General features: G+C 37.7%; 2 protein-coding genes and 1 non-coding gene across 6 annotated transcripts in view; 1 reads left to right on the top strand and 2 right to left on the bottom strand.

Annotated features, from left to right (window-relative positions):
* The window catches only part of ND-49 (NADH dehydrogenase (ubiquinone) 49 kDa subunit), a 76,248-nt gene that overhangs the window by 3,770 nt on the left and 51,889 nt on the right, over window positions 1–20,589 (bottom strand). For 2 of the 3 annotated variants that reach the window (XR_011237099.1, XM_034972213.2), the window contains exons 1-7: window positions 4,839–4,974; window positions 4,476–4,591; window positions 3,883–3,992; window positions 2,915–3,116; window positions 2,032–2,219; window positions 1,327–1,490; window positions 461–580 (exon numbers count right to left, since the gene is read on the bottom strand). Coding sequence is in view for 2 of the 3 variants with exons in the window: in XM_034972213.2 (XP_034828104.1) it covers window positions 461–580; window positions 1,327–1,490; window positions 2,032–2,219; window positions 2,915–3,116; window positions 3,883–3,992; window positions 4,476–4,591; window positions 4,839–4,933 (995 nt within the window). In the remaining variant the exon portion in view is untranslated. Of the gene's footprint in view, window positions 1–460; window positions 581–1,326; window positions 1,491–2,031; window positions 2,220–2,914; window positions 3,117–3,882; window positions 3,993–4,475; window positions 4,592–4,838; window positions 4,975–20,589 lie in introns of those variants that run through there. The other variant, XM_069500722.1, reaches the window with a different exon arrangement.
* The window catches only part of LOC117985479 (ankyrin repeat domain-containing protein 50), a 76,672-nt gene continuing 61,821 nt past the window's right edge, over window positions 5,739–20,589 (top strand). Inside the window, exon 1 of one of the 2 annotated variants that reach the window (XM_069500685.1) lies at window positions 5,739–6,174. The gene's annotated coding sequence lies outside the window, so the exon portion shown is untranslated. The remainder of the gene's footprint in view (window positions 6,175–20,589) is intronic. The other variant, XM_034972210.2, reaches the window with a different exon arrangement.
* TRNAL-UAG (transfer RNA leucine (anticodon UAG)) lies at window positions 12,724–12,803 on the bottom strand. Its single transcript has one exon. It is a non-coding gene; the product is annotated as a tRNA-Leu (tRNA).

The following is a 20,589-nucleotide window of genomic DNA, read 5'->3' as shown; positions in this document are numbered from 1 at the left end:
AAAGGCCTTCTTCTTTGGGGCCATGCAGGTCCTTGATATCCCTGTATCACTGCAACCGTCTCCAATCTATTGTGTTTGCCTCCACTTCACACTTCCTTGTCAAATCCTGTGGCCGCCAAATACAGCAGCACCTTTTTGCCTGGAATAATTGAAGTAACATCCTCAGGGTAAATGATAATATGTTTCCCTAGGTGGACGCTACGTTTGTGCATCAGAGCAGGGCAGAAGCGGATAATGTGCATCAGAGTCTCGGTAGACTTGTGGCACAGTCTGAAGGTATTACCACTAGGTTATGTTTATATCAATTTCACAGAGAATTCAACCTCAAGAGTGCCCTGTGAAGATTGGTCTATAAGAGTTGTATCGAATTTGGTGGCACGGCAAGACTATAGCCACGATTCTCTCGTCCGTGGAGATGGCGCCTTAGACATAGCCGTCCGCTGTAGGTGACGATACTGACCTGTCGTAGCAGTCTCCGTTGGTGCCGATGGGCACGTCGAAGTCCACGAGGTGGTACGCGTCGTAGGGCTGGCTCTTGCGCAGGTCCCACTTAATGCCCGAGCCGCGCAGCATTACACCGCTGAAAATCGACAGATCCTGTACTTCCTACTAATATTATACAACGCGAAAGAGTGTTTGTTTGTTGGTTTGCCCTTCAATCGCGCCTCAACGGAACAACGAATCGATGTGATTTTATTATATGACATTTAATTGCACCGAAATCGGCGCCACCGGCGATACCGAAAATCTGTAGTCCCCACATAACTTTCAAAAACCTAGATCTAATAAAATAATAATATAAATTTATTAGGTTTTTAAAATCCCATGGGAACTCTTTGATTTTCCGAGATAAACAGTAGCCTATGTCCTTCCCTGGGATGCAAGCTATCGCTGTACCAAATTTTGTCAAAACCGGTTGAACATATCACCACATAGATTAAAATGCTGGAGCTAGAAACTTGAGGTTTTACATCTAGGTTTTTCACTATAACAGACTCCAGAAAATGATTTTCAGTTTTATCTAAGTGAAGTTAAGACTGTAGCAGGATATGTGTAAAATCGACAGTCTTTACTTTTGTATGTCCCTGGCTGAGAAACTCTGTAGTATTGAAGTTTAATTAAGTTTTGTAGGCTTCTGTGCAGTCTGATTTTTTATTTAATAAAACCAATTTTTATTAATATCACATTGGAAGCATCAGATCTTACAATCTTTACACATGTTAAAAAAAGTACTTAAGTTTTTCTGATTCTCCTGGACTGATTCCAATCCAAAATGGTCCATAAATCTATGCCATATTACATTTTGAGTTTGCGCTTGATCCTTACCTGAAGCCATAGTTGAGCGCGTCCTGAGCGGTGACCACGCCGATGTCTTTCGTACGTTGCACCCAGATGCGGTTGGTAGTTAGAACATCCTCCAGCTCGTCAAGCCGCTCGCTGTACTTGCTCGAGAAATCGTAGATGTCATCCATTAAACCGAGCGGCATGTCCTGATAACAATATAACAACCAAAACTCTAAATCTCAACATTGTGGTTATATCTGATTTCTGTTGTACACAATCTCTAAACTAAACTAAAAAGCTCAGTGAAAAATACGGAAATGAAATTCCAAAGTTAGCAACACTGTACTCTGTGAATATCTTCTGTGGTGAATATTGTTACTCAGTGTCATAATGAAAATTTGTTGTTTTTTTAAATGCGCCGTGATTAAGCCGAAAATTTGCGTATGCCTATTTGCAATGATTTGACTAAACCAACTTATTTAGAGATTGAATACAACAGAATTAAGGATGTGCTATTAAATACATTTTTAGACTTGCCAATTGGATCTAAAGATGTATGGTTGATTACTGTATTTTCTTAATAAGTCCCTATCATTGTGTAAACCTAGGATATATTTAGAAGATGAATTGTGATCAAGTGCTTTTTGTAAAACTCCTACAGTTCACCCATTTTTCCTTCTTTCATTTATCCTGTCTTGAATGTATAATATAATAATAATATGGTTGACAAGAATGGTCAGCTCTTACCAAGGCCACTCCGCCGGGGCGTATGTAAGCGGCGTGCATTCTGGCTCCGCTGACTCTCTCATAGAACTCCATCATCTTCTCGCGCTCCTCGAACAGCCAGAAGAACGGCGTTAGAGCACCCACGTCTAACGCGTGGGTTCCCACTGCCATTATGTGATTGAGGATACGGGTTATCTCTGCAAACAAGGCTGCAAAGAGAAACATAAAACTGAATTCTGAAAGCCTCCAAAAAATCTGATATTGTTCATTTATCAAAATCCATTAAAGACTGAGGCCACACAATGCGTTTTGGCGCCGCACCGCTGTGGATTTGAGCACTGTGTTGCCGTTACGGCAAAAAGTATGGTGTTGCAACGCACCACCCTTTCCGCATCTCCCTGGTCCCAAGTCTGTTGCGCTTGCGGTGCGGCGATGCACGACGTCGTAACGCACTATGTGGCTTACAGCGATTTTTATGTAGGATGACGCAACGGCAACGCTCAAGCGCCGCGCCGCCAACGCAACGCATCGTGTGGCTTCACTCTAGTTACAACTAGTTACAAGTCAGGTATTTTAGAGATACCTTACTTTACCTTTTAGAGGTATTTCCAGGTTGGTGCAAACTGTCCAGATGGTTGGGTCTAAGTTCTTTAAGACCCATTGTCCGAATAGAACCAAAAAGTTCTCTGCCCATACTTTCAAGCTCATGGAGGAGAGATCTGATATCGTCACCCCAGTAGGTGGACGGACGACGACGACATCAGACTGAGTCGCAGGGAGCCGATCAGGCGGCGCAAGATCGTGGCGTGTGGAAGTCTCTACAAGAGACCTATGTCCAGCAGTGGACGTCTATCGGTTGATGATGATGATGATGTATTTACAAACTTATAATACTTATACTTACTCCGAATGTATTTAGCACGGAGAGGTATATCGATGTTCAGGAGTTTCTCTACAGCCAAGCTGTAGCACTGTTCATTGCACATCATGGACACATAGTCCAGGCGGTCGAAGTATGGTAATGCTTGAGTGTAGGTCTTGTATTCTATCAGCTTCTCTGTGCCTCTATGTAGGAGGCCTATATGAGGGTCGGCGCCGCGGACAGTCTGTAATTATTCGATTCCAATAAATAATTTATTTTGACTAAATAGATTTGATATATTATGTAGTATGAACTTTGTATTTAAGGCAAAAAAAAAACAAACACAGTATCTGCACACAAAATATTTCACTGAATTTATACATTTCTGACCAGCAGAGTTGTTCAGAAATGTATAATGGAATAAATTGCCCAAGTATGTGGTTATGCAAGATCTGTTAAGTTCAAGAATAGATTAGACAAACATTTGGAAAACTCAAAGCACTTCTGATATAGACGCATCAGCTGCTTAGTCCATTAACAATAATAATAATAATAATAATTTTTTGAAAGCGGGCCTCAAAAAGTGTACTTCAATAAAATGGACAATTTGAATATTCAGAAATTTAAAGAATACTAGCTTATGCTCAGGACTTCGTCCACATGGACTACAAAAATTTCAAACCCCTATTTCACACCTTTAGGGGTGGAATTTTCAAAAATCCTTTCTTAGCAGATGTACACATCATAATAGCTATCTGCATGCCAAGTTTCAGCCTGATCCATCCAGTAATTTGAGCTGTGTGTTGATAGATCAGTCAGTCAGTCAATCACCTTTTCACCAATCAATCTATATACTTAGGTAATGTAAATAGTATGAATAGAGTAGAATACAAAGAGAATGTACTGGTTGAATATATTAAATGAAATAACGTAACTGATGATGTTTTATTGGGGAGATTTTATTTTCCTACAATACATTTATATATGTCAAATAAAATATTGAACATTACCTCACCATCCAGTTCAAGCACAAGTCGGAGCACACCGTGAGCGGCAGGATGCTGAGGCCCAAAGTTGATGATCATGTTACGGACATGCTTTTCACCTGGCGCCACTATGCCTGAGGGCCAAAGAAACAGCTTGATGGATAGATTTCAAAACTTTTTCAATACATCATATCAATCACTGCCTTATTACAATTTTATTTACAGCTTGGATAAGCAGGTATTTTTATTTTATTTCTTAGGTCAGCGGCAGACTAAACTCATTGGAGGCCCAGCGAGTCATCCCTAAATGAAGCAGCATTTTCTATATAATATTTAGGGTTCTTATTATTCATAATAATTATTATTCAACAATAAAATAAAAGAAAATTTTACTTCAACTCTAAACTTGCTCTAATTTACCATAGTTATTTGGTATTTTAAAAAAGGATTTCATAAAATTTGGAGGCCCTTTGACCAGAAGCTTAGGGCCCCATCTTTCCCACCCTTAAGTGTCCGCCTGGCTTAAGTAAGTATAGCATGTAGTTAGTCTTTTCACACAATGTTATTGAAAAATTTTCTCACACAGAAACCCTAAAAAAATAATTTTATTTACTTACTGTTATATGGTGGGTGCTTCATTAAGGCAGTTACACCTTCCGGAAACATGACAGCCCCCTCGAATTGTTTCACAAAGTCCGTGTCGGGCATCCATCGATGGGCATTGCGTTTAGAACTACGAATTACGAACTTTATTCAATACATAAGTAAATTATGGATTAGATCATGTTCTTAAGCTATTTCATACACTTTCCTAAGGAAATATCGACCTACTACAATACTTACAGTTTTAAAATTAAATAAGGAAAACCAACAAAAATATGAAATTGCGCATAATAACCTTAAAATGTTACATAATTTTAAGGAATGGTTTAATCAACAAACTACACAAATTATATATCTTTGAGAAAAACAGCACTCACTTCACATTATTAATTGCTGGTAAATTAAATAATAGGGTCTTGGAAGACCCGAAATTTGGAGATTTTCGCAGCAAAACATTTACCAACGAAGCCATTTTTGAAGGGACTGTGTTCCGTTCCACGATGAAATCTGAAACTTCATAAGAATATTTTGTTTTAGAAAATAATTTAATATAGATTATTTTTATTGTGGTCTAAAATAAATTAATTTCGTCAATCAGATATCAGATGATATCAGTAAAATGAACTTGATACCTATTTCATACTTAAAACTGCTTAAATATTTATGTCCAGTTATTTTAATGTTATTGATTTACCGTGAAACTGATTGTTCTCTAAGAATGTCAAATATTAGTTTGACAAACATAAACATTGACAGTTGACACCACGTTGACACCTTTTAGCTGCGTTCGATAGTTCATTAAAAATGGGCCTAGAAAACCACCTTCTTTTTGGAAGTCGGTCAAAAAATGGTACGTATTTGTACCTCCATCGTAAAGAAAGATCGTTTCTTTTTAGCTTAAAAATTCATAAATATTATGAGAACTTTTTCAGATAACAGAAGCTAATTTTAATAATAAGCATTTTGGGAAGAAATCAAATAATATCAGTGTTGTCACAATAATATTATTTCCAGTTTTTGGTTTTTTTTGTTCCGTATTTTGTTTTGTTTATCCGCAAAATCATAAATTTTTTAATATAAGTAGCTAACTAGGTATATGAAATAAAAATTGTTATAAATTTCAAGTTTTGAACAATCAAAATTAGAATAACTTTTATTTTAAATGTCATCAAGATTCGGTTAGTGGAAAGCATAGCGATAGGTGGAAAGTCATGGAAAGTGTAATGTAAAGGAGAATGAGATTATGACATAGTAACACTTGCCGCTTCATTTTCATGTTTGTCTGCCGTCTCACGTCTGTATTCTTCTGTTGTTGGTGTTTATTTAATCTGTTTTTCAATTCAATAAATTGAATTCTGGAATTCTGCCTTCACTTTAGTAGTAAAAAAGATAATATACTCTCGTTGCGAGTGATGCAAGGTGCCTATGTTATCGCCGCGCCGTTTAGAATGAAACTATTTATTTTTCAAATAGAGATTTACGTATAATACTCAATTGTTGGGCTCATTGGTCTACTTAACATGTGATTACAAATGTTAATATTTAATTCTAATATCGCGCAAAATGGACGTGAAAGTTGATAATCGTGGGTGTGATGTGATGTGATTAGAGTGGTGCAGTGCAGGATTTATTGCAGGTTTTTCTTTTTTTGTTAACCGAGGCGAGGGATCGTTGCACTTGTCAAAGCTGCACTTGTTCGAGTTTCAGAAAAAAGTAAGTTGAATTTATATTAATAAATTGGAACTCGCATATAGAAGCGAACGCTAGTTCCGATAATTTTGAAATTGTATTTTTACGTACTTCGATTCGTAGGCTAGCTGCTAAGTTCACATCTGCCTTCAGCATGTGTGAATGAATTATGACTCATCCTCGTAAACTTTGATTTATTGTTTTTGTTTTACAAACAATACTATGCGGTGCTGGGACCGGCGGGTACCTACGATGATATTTAATAAATTACGATTAATTAACACAAATGATTTAGAGAAAATGTGCTTATATAACAAATATACATCTATCTTAAATCGTCTGGTGATGCTTTATTTGATAAATAATCATCTGACTATTATTTTATTCATGAGCCTTCCACAATGTTTTTAATTGAATATTAATGAATTTCCTGCTTATCATAATAAGTAGCATATCTTGCAGACATCTCTATAAGCTATGCCATATTTAGAACCTTTGGTGACAATAATGAATTCATAATTATTCTACTTTATGAATAATGTAAGTACATGGAGCTTAATTTTTTGAAATCAAAATACATTAGGTGAATTATTATGAGCTGTGTGGGCTATAGGTGTCAATTATGTAGATATTTGACTATAGAGCGATAGGTCATTGATTGTAGGTACATTGTACAGCTGAAACTAATAATCAATCTATATCTGTAATCTATGGGCAAGTTAAGAACTTAGCAATACATGGTTAAGTGTGAGTCAGACTTGCTCACTCTCTGCCTATTATGGTTCATGAGATACAGTCCACTGACAGACAAACAGATGGATGAATAGTGGAGGCTTATGGGCTTATTCCACCTTCCTAAATAAGACAATGGTATAGTTACCAGCAAACTAGCCAATTTTGCCACTCAATGATACTTTGCCCAAAAAGCAAATTTACAAGCAAATTCGGTGCTTAATTTTTTTTTGATAAATTAACATTTAAACCAAAATTTGTTCGATTTTGATGGCGGGCTCTGGGATCCGGACTTTCAGCCAACATTGCAAAATATCGATTATTCATTCAAATATAACTCTTAAAAATTTGTGGAAAATACCATGACTATAATTTAAGGTTATCTTGGCTTAGGTTTCAAAATTTTGATTGTAGTATAAATATTTGTAGTAAAACTAAAAAAATATAGGATGTACATTACCATGCAAACTTCCAGCGAAAATTGCTTTGAACGAGATCTAGTAAGTAGTTTTTGATTTATCGTGCAAAATTTCAATAAAATACGATTGTAGTACGGAACCCTCAGTGCGCGAGTCTGATTCGCACTTGGCCGGTTTTTTTAAATTGTTTTCACCTGTAGTATAAATAAGCAAACACTGCACGTATGTGTTTCCCTAGGTGAAGACTATGTTTATGCATTAGCGCCTGACATTGACTGATAATATGTAGGAGGGTTTCCGCATCCTCTTGACAGAGCCTATACTTACCATTATTATTATTATTTTTAATAGACTAAGCAGCTTTCGCTGATCTACTATCGAATAACTATATCAGAAGTGCTTCGAGTTTTCCAAATGTTTGTCCAATCTATTCTTGTACTGGTTAACAGAACTTGACTTAACCACATCCTTAGGCAATTTACTCCATTTGTGAACGACTCTGTTGGTCAGAAAGTGTTTTAATGGATTTGACGATGGCAATTGATATTGTAGCTTCATATCATACCATACCATATCTTGGAGCTTGAGGTTGTACATGTGTCAGTTCAAACCACAATGCCCCGTTAATGCCTGCACTAGAGTGCATAAATTGTTTCTACTTAGCGCTAGTACTTCCGATTTCGGAAACAGGCCCTTAATGTTGTAGCCATTAACTTATATATTTCTTTGTATGGACAGGACTATTGAACAAACAAAATGGTACAGACTCAGTGGTGCTTTAACACCAATGCAACCTCAGTGACGTCTGAATTTCAAACAGGTCGTTCATTAGTATCTAAGAGGTTGTGCTGATTTATTTGGTTCCAAAACTGTGAAATATTTTGTTCGCTTGACCATACCTTGTCATTTATATTGACGGTTGTAGCTATCTATCACTGAAAGAATTTTCAGAATAAGATCATTAGTTATGGAGATTATCTTTTACATTTAAACTTATAAAATTTACCTATTTATAATGATGTAGACTAAGTACTACTCCTTAATGTAAGTATGTATTACTTACTTAGCACTGCAATAGATAACAACAAGGCCTCTAGTAGTAATTAACAGTGAATCAGAAAGATTGCATTAAGTTAATTATATTGACTACATTACACATTAATTAGTTAGCAATGTTTACATTCGAGTATGGGACGATTATGTAATAGACATACAATTAGACATAGTTATATCAAAATTGTATGAATGGAGCATGAATACACACATTCCTCTTAATTAGTATGAGAAAATGAAAGTTGCTTTCATAAGAAATGTCATAACATTCCATGTTAGCCCGCTACCATCTTAGACTGCATCATCACTTACTACTAGGTGAGATTGCAGTCAAGAGGTAACATGTATCTGAATTTAAAAAAAAGAAACATTCACTTCTATTGCCATATCAAAGATAAATCACAATTTATGTAAAAATCATACAGCCACTAGACGTTGGTAAGAGATGTAGGTCTTAGATCAAGGACTGGTTTGGTTTTATCTTAATGATTTGGTTAGTAAACCATTTTCGGTAATGATTGTTGTTTGTATGGACGTAATTGGATTTGACGACCTCCCTGGCACAGTGGTAAGTGCTGTGGTCTTATTAGTGAAAGATCCCGGGATTCCAGGAAACTCCTGGCAGTTTTCGAAATTTCTAGTCTGGTCTGTCTTACAGATACACAGATAAAACCGTCTTGTTTTATCTGTTTTAAGTCTGAGCAAAGTTAAAATACGCTGTGTATAGATCCTTAGGATCTGTATAGATGTGAAGGGTTAAAGTGTTGACAGACAGTTCCGAGTGTTTAAGTGTGTGAAGAGCCCTTACGGGGTTAAAAACAGTGCTAGAAGCGCAAACATCCTCAGACTGAGGCACTTACTTTTGTTTTAGGTTGGTTCATGCAAATTCTCTCACTATTACTATATGGTATGTCGATCCACATAGCAGTGATGGCCTAGTGGTTAAGACATCCGCCTGCTTTTTGGGATATCGGCGGTTCGATCCCGGGCACCGTTATGGGTGAAATCTACTATCTTTAAAACACAAAGTTAAAGTGTGTTTAAGTGCTAAAGTTTGCCATTATTATTATGGTACAGTATGGTGCAGAAAATAGTCTTTATCGTTATATATCTTTATAGTTTCTCTGTCTTAAGTCTGTGCAAAGTCAAAGTGCGCTCTATAGATCTCAGCCTTACTCTCAATGTGTCTCTTTCCAGCTATTTACCCATTATTAGGTAAAAGAGTCTTTATCTATTATGAAATTGAGATTACTATCACTACCTATAATATTATAAATGTATTTGTTTGTTGGTTTATCCTTCAATCACGCTGCAGTGCAGCAACGGATTGACCTGATTGTTTTATATGGATATAGTTGAAGACCTGGAAAGCAATCAACCTATGTTTTTAGCGAGAAAAAGTACCAACCCTCTGTAGCTTGAACAGAGATAAACATAATTATAAAATTACCCTTGATATGTCAATGACCGCTTATCTGAAGCCAAAGGTCTGGAGGAAGCCGTGCATCACTGCAATGTCCATCAATCATGCGAAAATGACGGCTAATGAGCTTCTAGGCCCCGAGCCCGCCTTAACATTTCCTGTAGATTGATTACATCCATGATAAGCACTAATTTGCCGCTAGCTTCATTTGCTGTTAGCAATGTTAGCATAATGAGTTCATTCATGCATTCCTGGCTAAATAAATTCATATATATAAAATTTTAGAACGACTGATTAGTTTTCTTATGCATTATTGTAGATTTTTTTGTAACTTTAGTGTACGTCGATTTATTATGTAAACGATAAAATTGCAACCTTGGTGACGTGCTTTGGCTAATCTAGCAACTATTTTTTGGCTGATACCCACAAGAAAATGCTCGTAACTTTCTAGCCATTGTCGTTGATTCATGCGTGTATATATTAGTCGTCGTCCTTTATAGGATTCCGTACCCAAAGGGTAAAACGGGACCCTATTACTAAGACTCCGCTGTCCGTCCGTCTGTCCATCTATCACCAGGCTGTATCTCATAAACCGTGATACTAAAGACAGTTGAAATTGTCTTTTTTTGTTGCCGCTATAACAATAAATACTAAAAAACAGAATAAAATAAATATTTAACAGGGCTCCATGAAAACGTGATTTTTTTGCCGTTTTTATAGATATAAAGGTACGGAACACTTCGTGCGCGAGTCCGACTCGCACTTGGCCGGTTTTTTAAAACTTTAATAGACGTCGTCTATTAAAGTCCCATCAGATAGTCGTGACGTCTATCTGATGGGAGGGGTGGAGGGTCTCCTAAGTTGCGTTTTGCGACGTAGATTGCCATTCCAGCTCCTTGAGGTCCCAACGCTCAACGTTTGTCATTCAATGTGAGCCTCAATAGCTCAATGGTTAAAGAGCGGACTGAGATCCGAAAGATTGCCGGTTCAAACCCCGCTCGTTGCACTATTGTCATACCTACTCTTAGCACAAGCTTTTCGCTTAATATTCTTTTTAAAAAAAGTTGTAAGTTGAGCTACGTGACGACTAAAATTACAAAATGACCATTGTGTTAATATGATGAGTATGACAGTTTAACGAAGCCAAAACGATGCTTCCGTGGAAATTGTGCGAATATTTGGAGCATGACGTGGGCATTACAGTTAATACGGTTAGCTATGCTTCCTCGAAGTTCGCTCCCTAGCGGGTAGCGGCTTAGCAATGATGCAGAATGACGTTACGTATGCGTTCAAGGGATGATTCGTAATATGTAACATATTATGTAGCTGTTACATCCCGTTCCCACTTGTCGTTTATCGGACACGGATTTTTATCGGATGTTGCAGTGGCAGAGCATTGTATATGAAGCGGGGAACGATTTTGTGTCAAAATGTACAGCCACTGGATTATCAAGCGACAAACGACAAGTGGGAACGGGGGGTTAGGGTAATAAATTCATTATTATGCCCGCTATAAACTCGCGTGTGACGCAGCCGTGAACTACGATCGATTCGCGCGGGGATCTTTTCTAGTTTGCGGTCACTTTGTTGCGGAAAATAAAACTGACATCGTACGTGAAATGCGCGTGCCGTGAAGCTCAACCGCGAAGCTGTGAAATCGTCCAATAAAATGTCTTATTGTTTCGCGACGTTCGAGTCGCAGTGTAGAGCTGGCTTTAGATAAGGAGCGTGGGTGATTTTCAGCTTATTCTGCTTTTTCTGGATATGCTGTATGAACCCAAAAATCCCGTGGGAACTCTTTAGTTCGAACCTAGCCTATGTCACTTTCCAGATCTTTAACTATATCCATGCAAGAAATTACACCGCGCCGATCCGTTGCTCGGTTGCGACGTGATTGAAGGACAAACCATTAAACCAACAAACAAACACTCTTTCGCATTTATAATAGACTAGACAGTATGTAAATATATAAAAGGATTGACTGACTGACTCACATCAGCACACAACTGATCAACGCACAGCTCGAAACTGCTGGACGTCATGATGACGTAGGCATCCGCTAAGAAAGGATTTTTGAAAATAAACCCCTAAGGGGGTGAAATAGGGGTTTGAAAGTGTATTCCACGCGGACGAAGTCGCGAGCATAAGCTCTTTCGAACACCGAAAGTAGCGTCAGAATCGGCCATAAGCCACTTGGACTTTATCATTACACATTTATATCTAGGTATGCATACTAAGTAAACAGACAAACCAAATTACATAGGTACCTATGTGCGATAAGGATAAACGTACATAAGCCAATGTGTTTCATTCATTAGATTCAGTACGGTTGCTTCACTTGCTATCAAAGTCATAAAAGAATGCATTTCAAGTGTATTGTACCTACTGCTAATTTTCACGCTTTTGGATGCGCTAGCTATTCTTATTTTAGGTCTAGGTCTCAGACCGTCTAGACTGTAGAGCATACAAAGTGTGTGTGATCGGTTTATTATCTAGTAGTGACTGACTGACTGATCTATCAACGCACAGCTCAAACTACTGGACGGATCGGGCTGAAATTTGGCATACAGATAGCTATTTTGACGTAGACATCCAAGAGAGGATTTTTGAAAATTCAACCCCTAAGGGGGTAAAATAGGGATTCGAAATTGTGTAGTCCACGCGGATGAAGTCGCGGGCCTAAGCTAGTTGTGGTTTTTTAATATTGTCTCACTGTGACCGTACTTTTGTATTAAAAATTAAAATACCCACACTTACTAGATAAATTACTGATAAGCAGGTACCTACTGATTAAGTAACACAGAAAACTATTACGTATACTAGGCATCATATCTAGCTTTTTAAATTTAAATACATCAAAACAAAAGAGAATGGCATAATAAAGCAAATTTGAATGATAAAGAATAAATTCTTATAAAAATGATATAAAAAAATAAAACGGTATTTTGACAGCGGTGGGATTCGAACCCACGCCCTTTCGGACTGGTGCCTAAAACCAGCGCCTTAGACCGCTCGGCCACGCTGCCTCATGTCTGCCTGAGCGAAATTAGCATACACTAGCTATCGACGATTTGTTTACTTAGCGATGGCATTGTTTCTATGAAAATGAGGTAGGTAATGTTTTTATCATTCGCTATATCAACATCTTGCAATTGTGTTTATTGACTGAATTCACGGAACTCTTGCTGAAACTGTGCGTATAATTCCGTAATCAGAAGGATTATGAAATTATGATAATCCATAGTTAGTTACTAATATTATAAATGCCAGATGTGTCTGTCTGTTAGCTTTTTACGGCCCATCGGTTTTTACGAAAGTTACAGATATAGATTGCATCCCAGGGAAGGACATAGGCTACTTTTGCTCCCGAAAACTCAAACAGTTCTCACAGGGTTTTGAAAACTTAAATCCACGTACAGTAATACTTATTCTGAAATCATTATTTCGCTCTGCGGAGTGATTCGCTCCCGGTGTCCTCTGAATGATAGCCATTAGCCACCAAGCACATTTGACATACATGGTGGATTTGACCTGCAGCTCGTTCCAGCAACGCACAAGACTGCAAATACTATTTTATACATGGCATAATCTTGTACCTATATCAAATATTTGAAAAGAGCAACCGCCGAGTTTCTTGCTGGTTCTTCTCGGTAGGAAAGGCATTCCGAACCAGTGGTAGATGCATCCGACTATTCGTAAGTACTTGTAAAAGTTTATTCGAATAAAAAATTTTATTTATTTATTTTATTTACATAACCTATGTAAATAAAATAAAAAAAACTTTCTATATTGCTGCTTCATGTAGTGAAATTAATGTAATTTTTCGAAGAACCTTCAATGGATTAAAAATAAATGTCAAATGAGCTCGGTGGCTATCATTCAGTGTTAGCGAATCTGTATAGGCAGGTACAGCGGGTATAGTGTTCAGTACATATTTATTTGAGGGGTTATTCGCTAACTCTGTGATCATCACTGAATGAAGCTCATTTGATACTAATAATTTTTAATCCATTGAAGGTTTCCCACGAAATATTATTTTTATATCGCTCAGTGACGCAGCACGCGACGATCCAAACTACGGGAAAAATCTAGAAGTTATTGAATGTCAAAGTGTCAGACGTCTACATACAAAACGGATTCTCAGGTTTAAAGGTCTAGGTCGCCGCCGTCTCAGTGAAGCAATAGCTACGATAGGACCTAGAGCTAGACAGGAGTTCATAAGACGATTTATATTGCATTTCTTTTGAGAGGAGTAAAAAGGTCGTAGGGTCGTAGATCCACCGTTCAAACTTGTTGGAATTTTAGTACGCGACATGTCGAGATCGCAATCGGGGAGGCAACGCCCCGCACACCCGCACAGCCTCCACGCTTCTCGGTGCGGGTGATGTGTGGGTGTGCAGGGCGTCCCCCCGCCTCATACCCCGCTTGCTATCTCAACCTGTCGCGGAGTTTCTTGCCATTCTTTTACTCCTCTCGGATACCGGAAGGGTTCGAAACTAGTCGGGCTAACGTCGACTAAACACGTGAGTAAAGCCGGGTGTGAGATATGTAATAATGGAAATACTCACGATAGTTTAAACGCTAAAATAAATTTCATTTCATTTACAGCTAAAAATTAAAAAGTCAACTAATGATATCAACCCCACATAGCTCCCCCTCTCGTAAAGCAAGCCGACCGAATGCTAAATCCCAATGATTCCAACCCCTGCGCTATCGATTGCGACGAGTCGACGACCCTCAATCTGCGAAGCCTTATTTTATAGGCGCGGACGTCTGGCACTCTTGACTTATGATAAGTACGAGGGATATACAGCCACTGGATGTGATTGTATCATAAAGCTGGAAGTAGGGAACGCATTTCATGGTTAAGTTTAAAGCTTTTAAAGAATTAGTTGTGATATTTTCTAGCGTAAGAAGTAGCATCAATAAAATCACTCTTTGCAAAGTCATCTCAAATGCCGTCATGTTTCCATCAAGACGTGTCCAGTAGGAACTTTTTATTTACTCAGACGAGTACCTAACTAGTAACTACTAAAGCATAGATTAATTATTGGTCTCGCCTAAAGTAATAAAACTAATATAATAAAGGCGAAAGTAACTCTTTCACGCAAAAACTACTGGACGGATTTGGCTGAAATTTGGAATGAAGATAGATTATACCGTGGATTAAAACATAGACTACTTTTATCCCGGAAAATTCCTACGGGATTGAAAAAAAACTATATCCACGCGAACGAAGTCGCGGGCATCAGCTAGTAGTTTATATTGTTCTATCTATTGGTAGTATCTATTGCAAAAAGTAATTAGCTATAAGCAAATGGATAGCACTACGTTTTTAACGCTCGCGACTTTTTCCGCCTTGAATTACCATTTAATTTTTTGTGCCAAATTTCATGTCCAAGGTACGATTTTAGTCCTTATTTTAAAGGTAAATCGTACTTTTGACCTGACAGTTGACCCATAGAGTTAAAATGGCGCTTGAGGAGCCATTTTTTATGGACTATACAAGATGTGTGTTTTGGATGTGGTCTATTTTAATTCTACGGATTCTAAAATAGATCTAATTCTGTAGAATTAAAATAGACTTCTCCAGGATTATTGCATTAATAATCATCCTTTTGTTATAACTAATTAAGTAATTAGTAATCATCCCTATCACCTCCTTTTCCTCAGTCATTTCAGGTAGGTACCTAAAAAGTAAACATGGCTTCCGAAATGAAATGCGTGTATTCAGAACAAGCTCTGCCTATATTATCGTACAGTCAACATAGTTCAACTATAGCTTAACTATTATATCACTTAACTCACAACCTTATCGCTTTAACAACAAGTGCCATATTCCAATGTCTGTAAATTGTTCTAGTTTATCAGTTTGTTTGCCGTGCGCATAACTGGGGAACAAGGAAACAGTGGGACCGGGTAAATGGTGTATGGAATATTTCTGTTTGAATGGAGTTTGTTTTGCTATGTTCTGTCCTGTTGTTCCTGTAGGACTTAGGGCGCCTACACATACTTATATAAAAACTTATTATGAAATGAAACATCACATAGAGTAAACACTAAGTTTAAAATAGGTAACTATTTTGATCTAGAATAAAGGTTATATTTCATTGACAAGACAAGATATCATAATGTTAAACCATAAAGTGGCCCTTAATTAAGTTGTCGTATTCGCATATTCTGAAAGACGTTACAATATTATTTTATTTTCATACATTCTGGATATCGGGAAGATACTTACCTATTTAGTGCCGGGTAACAATTCCTGTACAGTACAGTACGCGGCAGAAAGTAATGTACATCGGCCTTTAGAATGACATTACGGCTTTGTAGAGCGTTGTCTCTATCACTCATACCTATATGACGTTTTGTCGGTCTCAACGACAGAGACAATGCTCTACAAATCTGCTATCTCCTTCTAAAGGTCGATGTACATTGCTTTCTGCCGCGTACTGTACCAAATTGTATGGAGATAGATGCCTACTAAATTCTGGGGCTAATCTATCGTGGTTATTTAAGTTTCCTTCTCTCTCGCACATTCTAACATTTGCAGCGATTGTGAAAGAAAACTGAAAGAGTCAGTGCTTTTTTAACAAATGTGGCTCAGCCAAGTCCTAAACAATAAAATTGCGTCCACTTTAGACATATTTTATTGTAATATCTCTAGTAAGTATTTCAAAGAAAAAAATACGAAACATATTTTTCATCACCATTTTTCCCTATCAAAACTAGGGATGTTACGTTAAAAATATAAATCTAAAATGAACGTAATTTTCAATGAAAGTTCAAACGGAAGGATTCTAATACACCACACATACCATACAGTCTGAGGTACCCCCCGCTTATCACATTCCAGTGGAGATCCGTACACCCTTTGGTATTATTTTTCATTCTAGCAATCCCAGCGCACATTTTCGGTCCATTCAAATACGACTCTATCCATTCATAAGCTCTTCTTTCAACACCATATCCATCTAATTTATCCAATAATATTTTATCATTCACAAAGTCAAAAGCCTTAGTCACATCCTGAAAAATAATAGCAATAGGTACCCTGTCATTCAGGCTATCATTATCTATTCCACTTAAACAGAAACAATCCTCAACAGTGGAGCTGTCATTGCAAAAACCAAATCGTTCATCCACGAGCACACCATTGGCATCGAATTTTTTTTTTTTGAGACGTTTCACCATTACCTTTCCAATCATTCCCGCTAATATTGGCACCAATGTTATAGTACGGTGCCACATCAATCGCCTTTTTTTTGAACACGGGCTACAGGAATGGTAACTATAGAAATGTTTAAGTTGCCTAGCAACCCCTAAAACCCCTCATTCAAACTACTGATTCACTATGTCTGCAAATACACTGCATAGGCGAATAGCGCACTCCTCTACAGAGCCAGTCCTCATCTCATCTTAGCCCAGCTTCAGTGTCACTCGGTGACTCTATTATACCAAAAATCCCTTCAGTCAACCATACCGTTTTATTATTACAATTATCCATTTTCACCTTCTTAAAGGGTAAACACAGCACATAGAAAAGTTATACAACATCATGAAAGGAATCAAATGCCTCGCCGACGCTTTCCGAATATTCGAAAATGTAAGGGACAAGATAAATTTCATGAATAAAATTATTTCGTATTATCCCCGTTGTAGTCCCTCCCATATTAAGACCATGCAGACCTATATCGCACTTTTTTTTCAACCCTTACTGCCAATGCCCAAGTAGCATCATGATCTGAGAGTGTCTAGATAGTCAATCTCAGCAGCTGAAAACATCAGACCACTAGCTATTAAATTAGATAACAACCGTGCTGGGACATCACACTCCCAATGCTATAACCATTTAGTAAGGAAACCAAGTAGTTTGGAACCCTCGTAGCCTTAGCTCCAAGCTTACGCAATTCACCATCACCACCATACCACATAACTCCAACAACTGACAGTCAAAATTGTAAATTAACTAAACTTAACTATTTTGAATAAATGATTCGAGTTTTGAGTTTAACTCCATTAAATCACGGCCACTTTCACCACTCCTTAGCGCATCTCTACACAAAATAATCCTTCTTTCTTTCTCTTTTTATTCAAAACACACAAAAGTAAATCAAGCTTTTCAAGAAAGACCACGTGTGGGTATTAAAATTGAAAACATGTCTTGCACAAATAAATAAAAAAAAAAAAAAAAAATCTTGTAACTTTTTTTTTTTTTTTTAAACAAAGCTAGTGTTGCAATGATTTTCGAAAATGTGGGCATAAATCGTGTATCCCACTTCTGATGTCGGAGAACAGGAGGATGGCTGATAATTATTATTCATCTTTAGCCGACATCAGAAGGTAGTAATTAATAAGTAGGTACTTTAATCCATGTTCTTTACAAATAGTTCTCAGTAACGTATCGCACATGGAAACCATCAACGTAACACAACCAGATCACCCTAACCTAACCCTACCTATGGTCGCCTCCAACCACCCCTCACAGCGACCCCTCACCTCACTCTAAACTAGCTAACCTAAGCTAAACACTACATCGTGTGATTAGGGCGCAATTGCTATTGCAACCTCTCAATCAAGTCACGACCTACTCCGTTATCTAATCATCTCAAGGTAATCAATCACAACTTCATGAACGCTCTTAAAAGGATCATTGCATCGACTCTCTTACGATCTAAACCAGATCTTATAATTGACTTCTCATTACTAATTCAGAATATCGCAATAGCTCTACCTTCTCCACTCTGTGCACATCTGCATACAGAACACCATAGCATCGTGCGCCACACGCGCCACGACTACTATATCCACCCAAATAAGCGATCACAACAGAAACCAGGTAGAATGTAAGCTATTCGATCTCATGGGCAACTCATTGTCTAATCCATTTCAACATTACACGAGAGTCATCAATGATTCTTTATCAACCGGGTTATACGATTCTAAAGCGGGTACCTACTATCAAAGTTAACTTCAAGTTACTATCACACTAAACTATCACTTCAAACTAATCACTATCTCAACTGCCGGTATATCTCCAATTACACTCTAAATCACTAGCGTCTGCACAAATAACCTTAACGGATGTCCTTATAATAATCTATCCACTGAGCCAAACGTTAACTCACGAATTACTCTAATATTCACCAATAATTAGTACTCCATATTCGTCAAACAACTACGCGAACATTATTAATTGTGCTTTGCAGACAAAGTCACCGGATGGCACTAGATGTTACGATTTAACACAATGTACATTAGCATCGAACAATTACTGTTCTAACTATATCACAATCACCGAATTAAATATCACGATTAAGAAACTACCTACCTATCTCAAAGAATAATAATTAGCTAAGCTATAATCTGATACTTAATTAATTTAACGCGAGAGAAAATTGTGAACGACAACAAAATTCGTGCGTGTCAAAGTCCAACTCTGACAACTAAAATAAAGATGGCTACCTTCCGTAGAGTAAAACTCATACGTTTCTTTTCACGGAGTCTATAGACAGTAAGAACTCTTTCAATATCGACCCTCCAATATACATATAATATATGTTAATAATCAAAGTTATAGGTAGGTTCATGCACTGAGCGCACGGCTATCCCAGGCGCGCAAAAGTGTGATTGTCCTTCCTGTCCTTCGTACTTGCCCGGTGGCTGCTTCTTCCTGCATGTTTAGCAGTGGGAGGGCGGGTGGTGCATTTCGCATGCTGCATGTTGCACCATACAGATTCGACCTGTTTCAGCGGATTATAACGAATTAAGCTTATGGTTCATTGCCTGTCCTTCGTGTTTTGTTTCAATAAAATATAACAATTTCAATTGTATTTCAAAGTATCTACAATAACTACATATATAAAGCTGAGTTTAAGTTGTCATGGCTCTATCTACTCTGCCTGTTTGTACTGGCGACCCGCCCCGGCTTCGCACGGGTAGCTTATTACGATTTCGTAGGGATCTCTATTTTTTTTTAAATAAAATATAGCGTTTGTCACTCAGGAATAGTTTAGCTTTCCATTGGTGAAAGAATTTTCAAAATTGGTTTAGTATTTCCAGAGATTACCCCCTACAATAAGCTTACAAACTTCTTTATAATATTAGTATAGATTTAGATACAAGGGACAACATGGTTACTTACGTATGCTATAAAATAAACCGATTTTCTCGGATTATTCCTATCAAAGTAGCTAAACTGTTAATCGAAGCTGTTTAACTACTGTTTGATCCGATAAGTAGGTGATGCCTGCTTCTAACAATTTAAGCATCGCTTTACGCAAAGCCTGTTAATCTGTTGAAAATTACAGCATGGGGTAGATTACTTAAGTATTTATTACATATACTTAAACGTACCTATAAGTACCTAATGGCACACTAATGGGCAGATTACACCTACCGAGTAGTGAAGCGAGACAGTAAAATGTCACTCGGCCGAGACAGTGCTGTCGCTGAGAAATTGCGGCGAAATTGCACTCGTTAAAGTGCTTATACCAACCGAGTACTCGGCCGAGGACACTGCCTCGCCACTGTACTCGGTAGGTGTAATCTGCCCATTAGTGCTAAGTGTAAAAGAAAAATTTGACTGACAATATCAACGTAACTATAGTAGGTAAGTACCTACTACAGCTGAAGCACTGAGCCTAGAAACGTGAGATTACTGATTAGTCTAAATATGATCCAGACTGACTGACTGAATGACTGACTGATCGGGCTGAAATTTGGCATGTAGGTAGCTATTATAACGTTGGCATCCGCTTAAAAAAGGATTTTTGAAAATTTCACCCCTAAGGGTGTAAAATAGGGGTTTGA

Source organism: Maniola hyperantus, chromosome 9 (assembly GCF_902806685.2).
Source record: "Maniola hyperantus chromosome 9, iAphHyp1.2, whole genome shotgun sequence".
NCBI classification, from domain to species: Eukaryota; Metazoa; Arthropoda; class Insecta; order Lepidoptera; family Nymphalidae; genus Maniola; species Maniola hyperantus.
Note: the sequence above shows the minus strand (reverse complement) of the source record. Positions and strands in the feature narration are given on the sequence as shown.